Source organism: Pyxicephalus adspersus, chromosome 6 (assembly GCF_032062135.1).
Source record: "Pyxicephalus adspersus chromosome 6, UCB_Pads_2.0, whole genome shotgun sequence".
In the NCBI taxonomy this organism is placed as follows: Eukaryota; Metazoa; Chordata; class Amphibia; order Anura; family Pyxicephalidae; genus Pyxicephalus; species Pyxicephalus adspersus.
The window spans coordinates 55,944,628-55,957,845 of record NC_092863.1 but is presented as its reverse complement, the minus strand read 5'-3'; the positions used below and the strand labels follow the sequence as shown (position 1 = coordinate 55,957,845).

At 37.9% G+C, this 13,218-nt stretch overlaps 1 protein-coding gene across 4 annotated transcripts in view; it reads left to right on the top strand.

The window, feature by feature from the left end:
- KDM2B (lysine demethylase 2B) overlaps window positions 1-13,218 on the top strand; it is a 58,096-nt gene that overhangs the window by 39,751 nt on the left and 5,127 nt on the right. For 2 of the 4 annotated variants that reach the window (XM_072415906.1, XM_072415909.1), the window contains exons 8-13: window positions 2,400-2,624; window positions 3,680-3,823; window positions 6,699-6,787; window positions 7,480-7,744; window positions 9,040-9,078; window positions 11,690-12,360. In XM_072415906.1, coding sequence (XP_072272007.1) covers window positions 2,400-2,624; window positions 3,680-3,823; window positions 6,699-6,787; window positions 7,480-7,744; window positions 9,040-9,078; window positions 11,690-12,360 — 1,433 coding nt within the window. The remainder of the gene's footprint in view (window positions 1-2,399; window positions 2,625-3,679; window positions 3,824-6,698; window positions 6,788-7,479; window positions 7,745-9,039; window positions 9,079-11,689; window positions 12,361-13,218) is intronic. The other 2 variants (XM_072415907.1, XM_072415908.1) reach the window with 2 other exon arrangements.

Genomic DNA, 13,218 nt, shown 5'->3' with positions numbered 1-13,218 from the left:
CATGCGTGTACTCCTGGAAGCGCTGGCAGGTTTTCTGATGATGACAATAGCGAGACATGTCTGTACAATGGGGTGACAACACATTGGAGACCAGGACAGAGCGTTGTCACACAAGGACCCCTATGGCAGGATCACCACAAACTAATTTAAAGTGACTATCGTTCTGCAAAGAAAATTTGGGATCAGGCAGGTCTTTACTGCAGAAGAAACAGACGATGGCTCCTCTGCAAAAAAACATATTATCTGCTTCTTCCCTGTGTATTCCTTTAAACGTATGCTCGGTCTCTATACAGCTTAGCGTCTGATGTCGGGATATGCCGGGTATCCTGGCACCCTTCTGAGCTTACATTATTCTGGCCTGCCAATGAAGATTGGAAGCCAAATTATCTAATGACGATTAGAACAAGGACAGATACATGTTTTAAAAAAAATTAAGAAAAGACTGACAGGGTTATTGTATTGCAGAGGGGAAATGGTAGATTTAAAATACTGAAAATTACTTTTTTAAAATGTTCCTAAAATATTAATAATGGCTAATTTTAGCGTATATTAGCTAATATTAGATTTTAGGTAATGGGTGTGCATATTATTTTAAAATGAACTTTTACAGGTAAATATAATATGGAGTTCAGCTGTAAAACAGGAAAGCACTTCTTGCCATTCTTTGCAGGAACTGGCTGCTGTACAATATTTTTCAATATCTGATTGGTTGACTTGTGGGATTTGTTTTACAGAGATTTAGTAAATCAGCCCTGTGTGTTGAGCTGGATTGTAGTAATGGAAGATGCATATTGTTCCCCCATATGGTCTGTGTGCTGTCACTGCAATCTAAGAATGGCCTCTCAACATTCATTTTGTACCAATTTCTCCATTAAACCGTCTGCTGAGTCTGCTGATTTCTATTGGTTCCCTTTGTGTAGATTCATATAAATATCCACATTTACTATTCAGAATGCCTTCAGATCATTTCACTCGCAAACATATGTGAAATGTGAAGTTGTGTAGGAGGGAATTAGCGAATCCGTGTCAGTGATGTCAAATAGCAATATTTATTATTGGATCGTTGCTCTGTATTGATTTACAGAAGGATCATGTACAGTTGTGAGAAAAAGAAAGTATACCTTATAAAAAAAGACACAGTGTAAGATGTTGTGTTGTTCTTCATCTGAGATTTTATTTACCAGATTATTTTTTATTATGTCCAGATACACAAAACCTAAGAATTGCAAGAGGGTGCACATTCTATTTCTCCTGACTGTATATTAAATGTTAAAATACAATACAAAGCAGGATTCTCCCCGTCATCAAATAAATAATATTATATACAGCCACACACAAATCAGATTTTCATGTGACATGGTTGGATTCAAAGCCGAGGGGTCCATAGGAGCATTAATAACCTTTACATGGTCTAAAACAGTGTTCCCCATAGTAGCTTGAATCAATATTCTGGGGGGGGGTGGGTTTACCAATTTTTTCTTTTTCATTGGTGTATAAATATCCTTCACAAATTTTTGGGGGGATAACTTTTCAATGGATTTCTACTAATGTACAGTAAATTTTGGCATTCCCTAAATAAATACAATAACTACAGATGATTGTACTGGAATGTACAATCCTTGGAAGTAATGGTAACAGCCATAGACAAACATAGGCTGAATCACTGCTTTCGATTTTTAAAGGATCCCACCAGACACAGGATATTGCTCTGATGTGTTTGGTCTAATGTTTCTGTTTAAGCTATGTACACACACTAGAGACCAGCAATTTTGAATGTTTCGGGCAAAAGTTCCCCAATATTCAGAGATGACCTCTGTTATTTCCAGATGCAGCGGGGTGCCTTGTGCTTGCCCTTCCCTCTCCATAGAACTGAACAGTGGTTTCGTTCTAGAGTCACTGGAAACTTATCGCAAAAGACTGTTACCAAAAATGTGACATCTGTAGGCAGCTTTAGTCATATAGGTTGTTACAGTTACATTGTTTACAGGGAGATATCTGGGGAATCTACAGTACAACATTTCCAGTACTGCTCAGCTCCCAGAGGACCATAGAGTGATCTATAAAGTTCAAGGGCAGGTAATTGTAGGATTTGGTATGGAAGGTCGGCTATTACTAAAAGTAAATTTCCTCTTTACAAAGGATTTATGTATAATGGAAAGATGGGGTAATTTTACTGGTCCAGAATTCAGATCACAACTAAATATCTGCCTGTGTATACCAGCAAGAGCTATACAAGGTCAGATTCCTGCACCTTCTGACACCACTTTTAGTTTGGTTTTCTAGTGATTTCCAGTCATTACATTTGTGCTTCAGGGCTGATAAGTGATATATAGGAACATTGCTTTATTGTTTATTGCAAATCCAATGCCTTAAAGTAATTGTTTTTTATTCTTGTACAGAACCGAGCAGTGGGAAGACCAAAAGGGAAACTCGCCACCTCTCCTGCAGTTAAATTATCTACTAACAGAACCAGCGCCGGTGCCCGTCGGAGACGCACAAGGTGTCGCAAGTGTGAAGCATGTTTACGCACAGAATGTGGAGAATGTCACTTTTGCAAAGACATGAAGAAGTTTGGCGGCCCGGGGAGGATGAAACAGTCATGCATAATGCGGCAGTGCATAGCTGTAGGTATCTCCATCAGTATCTACGTGCTAAAATTTGATCTTTATTGTGCATATTATATATTTATAAGATATATCCTTTTCTTGTCACATTCCGTACTGCATATACAATATTATCTTGTCCTGTATATACAATGCAGGACAAACTGTCCTGTCTTGTACTTTAGGGCTTTATGGGGCCACCCACATTCTAGGTTGGGAGTGTAGAAGAGTCCTAGAAGTGAGAAATAAAGTAAGTATTCCTCCATATTGTATGCCCCTAGACTAAATGATCATTTGTAAACAGGGAATGGGGAAATAAAAACCCAAATTGAAAATTATTATTAGAGTTCAGCTTTGAAGATTAAATGGTCTAGGACAAAACTAAAGGATGTTTCTGCTCTTGCTAACTGTCAATCAAACAACTTTAAAGATAAATCAAACCATCAGCCTTCACAAATTTTCACTATTGTTGGTCGTTTTATGTTGCCAATCAGTTAGCTTCAACCTCCCAATCTTTCATACATTACTGTGAGAATGAAGAACTTTTATTGCACAGTACTATCAACAAGTACAGTTTTCACACTTACCATTTGGTAAATATTGCCCATTGGCCAGTTTTGTTTCTGGAACCTTGATGTTACTGAGGTTTCCTTCAGAAGGTAAATAGGGCAGACTGCAACCATATAAACTTTTCTGAGGTTATTTCCTATTTCCAAATCATATATAGAGGAGTAATAGCTTATTAGGAGTGCTGTGCGTTGATGGGCCACAGTGATTGGCAGTTGTCAGTATCTGCCAATACATAACTTCTAATGAATGTGGGGCTCTATAGGCTTTCCTGCCAATGTCTTCTTGTCATATATCCCAGGACATTTTCTGGGGAGTCCTTGTTTTCACATGTCAAAGCTGTTTTGGTGGTACAAGGGGGGACTACCCAATATAAGGCCGGTTCTGCCTCTGTTTGTCCAAACAGCAAAGGAAAAAAAATCTTGAGTTCCCAGATACTTTACAATTAAAAAGAATCCTATAATGTTTAAGATATCAGTGTGATTTTCTGCTTTTCTTTTTTCTTTTAGCCCGTTTTGCCTCATACAGCTGTTTGCTTAGTATGTGGAGAAGCTGGGAAAGAAGACTGTGTGGAAGGCCAGGAAGCCAAATTTAATGTCATGTTGATGGAATGTTCCATCTGCAATGAAATAATCCATCCAGGATGCCTTAAGGTAGGTTGTCTTTAGGTATTTCACATCTATTGTAGATATTAAGTAGTTGCTACCAATGATTTAGAATTCTGATGCACATACCTTTTGATAGGTGTAGTAGGTATTGTCCTTTTAGTAGGTATGTATATTGCTGTATATTCCATAACTATACTATTTAAATGTTACATTTAAATTGTGAATATTACATTAGTAGGTTGACTCGTGTAAATTACCAAAATGACTAATGACTATATAAATGCTATATTTAAATAAAGCCCATGTAAATAACAAATTGACTATATTCTATAAAATGACAAAAAAACAGTGCAGTAGTTAGAGTTTTGGATTGTTGAAAACCCAATTCCAGTATTGTTGCTATTTTAAAGTGTAACTAAACTCAGGAGGAATATTTTAAATAAAAGGCATGTTTATGTTCTGAAACCGAAGTATAGAAATACCTTTTTATTCATCCCTATGTGATACCATTCAAAAGATATTTACATTTTTTGCTTGTTGATCAGTATGAATAGACAAGATGGGATGTGCCAGTCTATACTTGCCCCCGTAAAATCTGTTTGTTGCTGTTGATTTCTCTGCGCACAATGTAGCATAAAGCTAGGTGATTCACATAACATACATATTTCAGTAGTGAATTGATTGATAGGCGTCTCATATCCCTGTATATCTCTTTTATTATCCATAGTAGATAGGCAACGGTTAAGAATTGAAAAATGAATCTCTCAGCACGCATCATCCTGGCACTAATAGCAAAACTGCTGTAGGAAACTGCGCCCTTATAACCAATGTCACTGTTATTGTACTAAGACTCTCATTTATAATATTCTCTAATGTGGTAGTTTCTACCACATCAAAATTCCTGGTTGATCAACCTTTCTTTCCAGCAGCACAATTGCTATTTATTTGGCTGAGTTCCATCATTTAATAGTCTTTGCAGAATTTTTCAATAGCTTTCTGTAGCTATAATTAGTTTTTTCTGCAATTGCCAACATCTGCTCTGCTGCTTCAAGTTATCTGATACAAAGAGCTAAATAATGCAGTAATCATGACTTCTGCCATATGAAAGGACCTTCCTGATGCAGAAGATGATAGTGCTGAGCGTGAGGTTTGCTTTCAGCTGTTGTGTCAAGATATTGGGGATTTTTATTCCTTTGTTCATTGCCAAATTACAAGAACAGTAACATTCCAAAAGGGCAACATAAGAGTATTCACTTATAATTTTTTTTGGATGCAATTATACATGCAATCATTTATGCTTACTATGCATCTTACCGTTGTCATGCATGTATGATATTAACCACCTGAGCATTACACTGATGTCTAGATTTCTGTACCAAAAGTGTTCCACTGTTTTTCATGAAACTGGTATAGGAGAAGGCACCCGACGCTGGAGAGGGAGATCGACGGACGACGATCGACGGAGGACGACGCTGGAACACGACGCTGGATGAGCACAGCTGGACCAGGTAAGTGGGGATTTTAATGTACGGAAAATCTCGGGTTTAACGAAAATAGCAACTTTTTTTAGCCCGTACAAAGGTCGGGCTTAACGGTCGGGAGGTTAAGGTCCTGTCTGTTGTTTGTTTCAGTAATGCTTCTTTTCCCATAAAGGGTAGTAGGAATGCAAAATCTGCTTGAAGTAGGTTTAATGTGGTATGAGGGCTCAAGTTTAGGCCAGAAGCAGGCCAACTGCAGATCAATACAACTGAACCCAAATGCACCCTAAAGCAAGCTTCACTTGGCCACAAACTCTTTGTCTATTATGGTTGTACTGGGAGAAAATCTCACACATATTGTTTAGATCAGGGGTGGGCAAACTTTTTTAGTCAGGAGCCACAATCTGAAATAAAATTTGACAGAGGGGCCGGGCCGATGGGAGAGTGGGCTAAACTAAACCAACTAAACGTGACTTTATTATGGCATAACCCCGCCCACTACCCCATCGCAGATCTGAGCCTGAGGTGTGTACTGGCCTGAGGTGCTTGAAGCAGTTAGAGCAAATCTGCACATGAATGCCAGCCTTCAAAGATCTAGGACACTTTTTCTTGTAGGTTTGTGTTACGCAATAAATACATGAAACAATAGACAGGAAGCAGATTCAGCATGGCTAGATAGTAATGGACATTGTTTGGCATACCACCCTAGCAACTTACTACAGTAGAGAAGAAAATGCAATTATCTCACCTAGGCTGACCCATTGTGAGTGATCAGATAAGCCCACAGGACATAGCCTATCTATATGAAAACAAAACCCAGTCAGGCCTCTTACTACAGCAAATATAAAAGTTTGGCATAGCTATTTTGTGGAGGTCATTTTTTAAAGCGTCTTTTTTTCTATTGCCCAGTGTTTAGAACATTTATTCAAAGTTAGAAATTTTAAAATGTCACAGCAAAAGAACCATGTTAATATATTGTATTCTGACAACACACAGCATCCTTGGGGCTCTTTGGTTCAGGCCTTCCCAGTTGCCTTTTGCTAAACTTCTTAATCATTACCCTTCTCCTCTTCTACAAAAAATACGTTCTAATTAATCTTTTGTCCCAAGACAAAAATTTGGAAGGGCTTTTTGTGCTCTGTAAGGTAAGTATTGACAGGACAAAGAATAGCTCTGATCTTCTGATCAGAGCAAATACCAACATTGGTTGGGGTTTACATACACTTTAAATATTACTTATGGTTTATTTCTGAATTATCATTTGTGTACACAAATTGTAAGTTGTCTTAACAAAATCCATTTACGATCAACTGCTCTGGTAACTATTAAGCTTGTGATGGGACTTCAGAGTGATAGATTCAGGAAAGGGAAGTAGTGAAATTGTGTCTCATTACAAGTGATATAACTGTGTTAAGAAAACATTTTATCACTTATTTTTACAGATAAAGGAATCTGATGGAGTGGTAAAAGACGAACTTCCAAACTGCTGGGAATGTCCAAAATGCAATCATGCTGGGAAAACTGGGAAAGTGAGTATATGGTTACTGCATATGCTGCCATGTTATGAGAAGGACTGGCATCTGGGAATATTGCAGAGGGGCTCATGTTTGTTCATCTTTTCCAAGATGTAGGTAGTAAACTGTTGTTCTGCATTTGTATGCAGTATACAAAAATTGTAATCATCAGTAGTGGAACATTGTGCACCCCCAAAAACCAGGCTGGGTTTTATTGTGGGTTTCCAGCTTGATGCTGGTCTCTACCCTATTGTCCTATAAAAAAAGTCCATAAAAATATTTATTCAGTATCTATGGGGGAGCAGACTGGTCTCATTAGGATGCTACTAACAAATCCTTTTCTAATATCTATTACATTGGGAGAGAATTTTGTTGTGCATAGATAATAGTTGGGGAGGCTCCCACTGTTTCTCAGTTGTTCAGCCATAAGTTGAAATGCATTTTAGTCTACAGAAAGATCTAGGGTGGAATGGTACTATCTGGCAGGGGTTTAGGTCGCAATACTGGCTAAACAAAACTATACATTCATTGCATTTCTATTTGTATTTAGCTCTTCAGCTTTAAACAACCTTTTCACATTGATTTATGTAGTTTGGGTGTCTTCAGTTTATTTAATTCATATATTTTTCTTTTTCTTATAATAAATGAATTGAATCCCTCACAATTAAGCATAAGATATAAAGTGTTTCATGTTTTTTCACTTTTTGGTCTACAAGCAAAAAAGAGGTCCAGGATTTAAGTATGCTTCCAACCTGCCTGGGTCTTTGCTTAAGGAGCAGAAGATGAATCGAGATAATAAAGAACTAACAGAACTTGTAAAAAAGAAAGAAAGAGAAGAAACCCCCAGGCAGAACTTGGAAGAACAGCCCAAAAAGAAAGTCCTGGAGGGAATTATAAAACGAAAACCCGAGGATGGTCCCTTTAAAAGGAAACGCCCACTAGAAAAAACTTCAGATCCTGCAGTAAGGAAGAGGGTGAGTTGGCTGATTATCTAATTTAAATGGGTGCTGAAATAAAAAAGCTGCATCATTTTGTGATTTCTGTGCTGAGAATGTTCTTGGACAACTCTTGGTTATTTTCAGCTTAATGTAAAACAGTGGCAAACCCAGAGATCCATACACCAGGCTCATACAAACAGATAATGCGGCTGAACATTCATTCAATGCCTCAGTTCAGCATTAGACTCTCAAATAAAGTGTTGGGTGGCGTTTTTAATGTAAAGCCATAGCCTTCCCTACTAAATACTACTTTGCTTAATTTACTGGGCCATGGCTAGATGCAACTCCATTACATAAATGGGTAGAAAGTATTTGAGCTGTTGTTCATACATGTAGTGTAAAGATGGTGCAATAAACATGTTATTTCCCATGTTATGAGAAAGCAGTGCCCTAACATGCCCTGGCATCTTTATTGTGATCATGGTTGTTGGGGCTGTTTTAGTTTACCTAAGGGATATAGGTGCAATGTTATATTTTTACTTGTGAGTTTGCTTTAACTGACATTATCTGCAGATTGTTTTGATGTATTTTTAAACAAAGACATTGCAGACACTGTTTGCAGGCTTCATTTATATTAGATCTGCAGTCAGTGCTCCTGAGACACAGATTGAATCTGCTCTTTGTAATTACAGCAAGCATAGAGGCCATGGCTGGTGCACAGACCTGGGATATTCTAATTACATTTTTTTTGAGTGTATGTCTAATGCTGCCTAGACACTATAGCGTTTATAATTGTGTTCAGATGAAGGGGTCGCCAAAGATGCGCCATATTGGATTACTAACAACTTTGCACTAACACTGCTTTTGTTCTACAACTGTATAAAAAGAAAGACTCACAAGATTTGCAGCCAGAGACAGCAGAGCAAAATAATACAATCATAACGAGTAATGATAGGAGGTTATAGGTGCAGACATACCTAGGCACCTTCATATACTACAGTGTGCACTGATATTTGCAGGAGTAATTCCAGACAAAAGATCATTCAGAGATCATTCAGACTTCATTGCTGGTGTATTTCACCTGCAGTTATCTCTGACTTGCTTTGGCATTCTTGTATACTTGCATGGGGTGATAGTATCACAGAAAGTTGTAAAATTAATTTAACATGTAATTGTAAACAAAAGTGAGACAATTGTCCCTCTTCTGCGTTAGTTAGAAATGTAATGGCCTATAATAATCCTATACCATAGCATGTACAAATGTTCAAAAGATGAATAAAAACATGTAGTTGTTTAAATTATCAACTAACATTGTTTTTTTTCTGCTGCAGTTAAAACTAGTGAAAGAAGACAAGCTCTTCAAGAAAAAGGTACATTATATTCTAGTTATTTGAAAATGACCAGCTTATATTGACATTTTATATAGTAGATAAGCCTAATGCCCAGCCATGACTCATTCATTACTAACTCTCCAGACATAAATGGTATTTTTTCACTATGGGAGAATCTCACCACCCACCAATGAGTTTAGTTCCTCTTTAAGAAGTCATGTGACAAAGTGCCCTGGCCTACCCTTCTCCACTCACCGCGCGCCACTAAGCAGAAATAGCCCTGTGAACAGAGGAGAATAGGTCACATGACCTTCTATCCTCCAACCATGGAGCGCGATCTTCTCCAATGATCAGTGAGATTTGTGTGGTGCTTCCAGGACACACACAGAGGCCGGATCTTTATGAATAACAAAGTCCGGTGTGCATAGTGCAGCAAGGAATTCACATTTTTCATTCTCTTATAAATATTCCTGAGTCAGGAAGAGTAAGGAAAGTTAAACATTGAAGCAAATATGATTTGTCTAGCCAATTCTATTAATTCATGACGGAATGTTCAGATTTTTCTATAGGCCGGGTTGTGGCCCACCGTTTGTAATATTACCCTGGTGCACATCCTGAGATTCGGCATCAATGTTGCTCTGAAATGCCGACAGTTGTAGCGTGTCATACCTAAGCACATCCAAAACCTATTCTTGCTGCGTTGCCATGGTAACAGTCAAACAGCGCAAAGACGCACAGTAACCGTGTACCCATTAAAGATGAAATTATCTTAAACCATCATCGTTAGAAGGATGGTGTTCTGTACGTGTTACTAGTTTCACTGGAGTGTGTGAAGAAGTAGCCATTCAGCTTTATAAATCACACAACTTGTAACAGGTTTAGTTATCCCAGGTCTGCACATAAATAAGATTACTGGCTGACAATTCCTACAAAGCAAGTGGAATATCTGCTTCTCCGTCTCTGCGGATTGATTGTTACACTAAGGCTCCTGTGCCCCAAGGGGGTTCTGATTCCATATTGTTTATATTTCTCTTCTGTTTGCTCTTCACATCCTGGAAACAGTTGTTTTCCTTTACAGTGTACATCTTATATTAAATGGCCACTTTACTAAAAATTGGAACAGCTAGTCTAGATTTTTAGGTCACTGTTTTCCTATTTCCATTAGCGAGAACAGAAAGAAAAATGTAAGGTGGGCAGCGACAAGCCTGTTCGTTTATGGAAGTGATTGCTTCTTTTTTGTTAAGCTTATTGATTGAAAATCCATCAAAAACATTCATTTCTCAGCTTTTATAAAAAAAAAAAATGTAATAGTTAATAATGAAAAACATGCAAACATATAAAAAGCATGGCCAGTGTTTGATTTAAAACAGAATTAACCCACCAGCTGTGAATTAAAAATATGGAATACACAATATAAAATCCCTAATCAAACAAACCAATATTGTTTTCTACCAACATAAGCACTCCAAACAGATCTTACCAAACTTTGTCACTACAGATCTAATTAGAGGCTAAGATGGTGCTACGGACAATATATGTTTTGAGCTTGTCACTAGCATTAAAAACTCTTTACCACAATATTTAATTGTAGTGTAAGTTATTATAATTGTACAAGTCAAGGTTCAGTAATCTCATATTGAGTCTACTTGTCTTGATACCTTATACCATTGCATTAGGGGGTTCTGCCTGTCTGTAGGTTACTGTTCTGAAAAATATATTATCACTGAATATTCATTCTAGTTAGGTGTCACTTCAGGATATTTGCAATGTGGCTGTTTGGTTTTTGCAGCAATGTTGTATATACTGGTAAGCTTTCTGCACAGAGTGCCTGGAGATATGTACATACAACATCCAGATGGATAATGAGTCTCTGCATAACTTTATCCGGCTTGGGTTCTCTAATTCTGTACTTATAAGTTCTTAAATCCCAGATGGCTTTCTGCCTTAATGAAACCCCCAGTAGAAACATTTTAGGTTGTCTTTTTATTGGATTGATATTAAATAGGAATATTAGAACAGTCTGCTGGCATTGGAACATTTGTGGAAGTCACATTTTGCTGACTTGGCTTGTCATATGTTTCATTTTTGTAGCAGGTAATACTGGATAATAACAATGTAAAAGTATTTAGGATTTTGAAGTTAGTATCCTCATCTTCTTATTAATGATCTTCTGAAATATATTTTGTAAAAACATTTACTATCTAGTTCAGTTATACATGAATAGGATGTTGATATTTGTCATTTTTAACTTTTTCAAACCTCTGGGTTGTTTAAAAGAAAGTGTAGGCACATAGGGCCTGATTTATAAAAGCTCCAGGGCTGGAGAGGATACACTTTCATCTGTGAAGCTGGGTGATGCAGCAAACCTGGAATGGATCTGGTCCAGGATTGAAAACATTTGCTGACAAATAGCAAATGACTTTAAAGAAATACATTCCAGGTTTGCTGTATCACCCAAGTTCAGTGATGAAAGTGTATCTTCTCCAACCTTGGAGAGATTTAATATAATAAATCAGGCTCATAGTGAGAAAGGAAGTTCTAAAAAATGTTTTCTGTGTAAAATGCTTAGAATTGTCCCATTCGTTCCTTTAGCTGTTGGTCAGTATGTATCCTTACAATGAAATTCTCCTTGTATTTCTTGTGGTTTCAGAAGAGAACCTGGAAGACACCTGAAGAACGAGCACTTATGGCCAAAACATTGAGGCGCATTAAACAGGAGCCAGATGACGACATGGCCGAATCTGTCCCGAAATCTAAAGAGAGTGACCAGTCCAGGTCCAGTTCACCTACTGCTGGTCCCAGTACAGAGGGTCCAGATTCAAAGGAAAAAAAGAAAAATAGGAGGAAAAGAAAAGTCCCTAATAAGGAACTCAGCAAAGAATTAAGCAAGGAGCTAAACCAAGAGATCCAGAAAACAGAAAATAGTCTGGCAAATGACAACCACCATCCTATTAAATCTGAGCCAGAGAGTGAAGATGAGGAGCCCAAGAAATGTATGAATACCAATGGGGAGCGCATGAACCGGATCAGTAAAGAAATGAATGGAACTCCAAAGGAGTTTAAGCACCAATCTCTTCCAAGCCCAAGGGCAACACCAAGGGTCGCCAATCGCCCTCCACCTTCTTTGTCACCTCCAAAATGTGTACAGATGGAACGTCACGTAATAAGACCTCCTCCCATCAGCCCTCCTCCAGATTCCCTACCTCTGGAGAATGGGGCAACCCATGTGATGCAGAGAGAGGTCTGGATGGCCATTTTTAGCTACCTCAGCCACAAAGATCTGTGCATCTGTATGAGAGTCTGCAAAACGTGGAATAGATGGTAAGTGGGTGTTATCTGTACATTCAGAGTAAAGTTAGCTCGTGCTCCACAGGACTTTACCTAGGACAGTGATTTTATCCCCATCTAGGCGCCATGGGTTAAGCAAAAGGAAATCAAGTTTAATACCAAATTTACCACCGGCAGGTATAGTAGGTTTTTTAAGGAGGGGGCCTAGCAAGCATAAGCAGACCTTTCACATGTGTGTAGGATCCAGTTTAGGTGCTATCATCTACTTAGATGAGCTGTGTAAATATCAGGACAGGATAGACAGAAGTATAAATCCATTGGAAATAAAACTGCTCTGTTATATGTAATTTACGTCTGTAATAAGTGGTTTGCCTGACAATAAATCTATATGTATGACTGTTTTATGTTACCTCACCTAACCTAAATATTAATTAATGATGCCACATAGTGCAAGGTGTACTGGAAAGAAGCTGACCACAGCAGTATGTACAGTCCTGGGTAAATACAGGCACATCAGCATATAAAGGTTGATTCTCTCACATTCTGCATGGCTATTTTTAGACATTACTGTAAAAATAAACCTGGCTTCTGTATAATGAAGTGTAAAACTTCTGTACATAACGTGCCTCTGGCAGAGCATTTATAACCAAGAAATTGAAGTAGGAATTCTGGAGTAGATATTGCCTATTTGCAGAAAGAATGGCTGGAGAGTGAATTCTGCATACTACAGGGACCCTCAAATACACCATCATCCTTGTTTATTCTGCATTAAAATAGAACATTATTTTCACAATGTATCAGTTTAAAATGAACCAGACATCCAGAACGTTTTTTTGAAACCAGAAAAGTAGATATTTTCTGCTATCGGGGGAATAAAGGAAACGGAGGAGG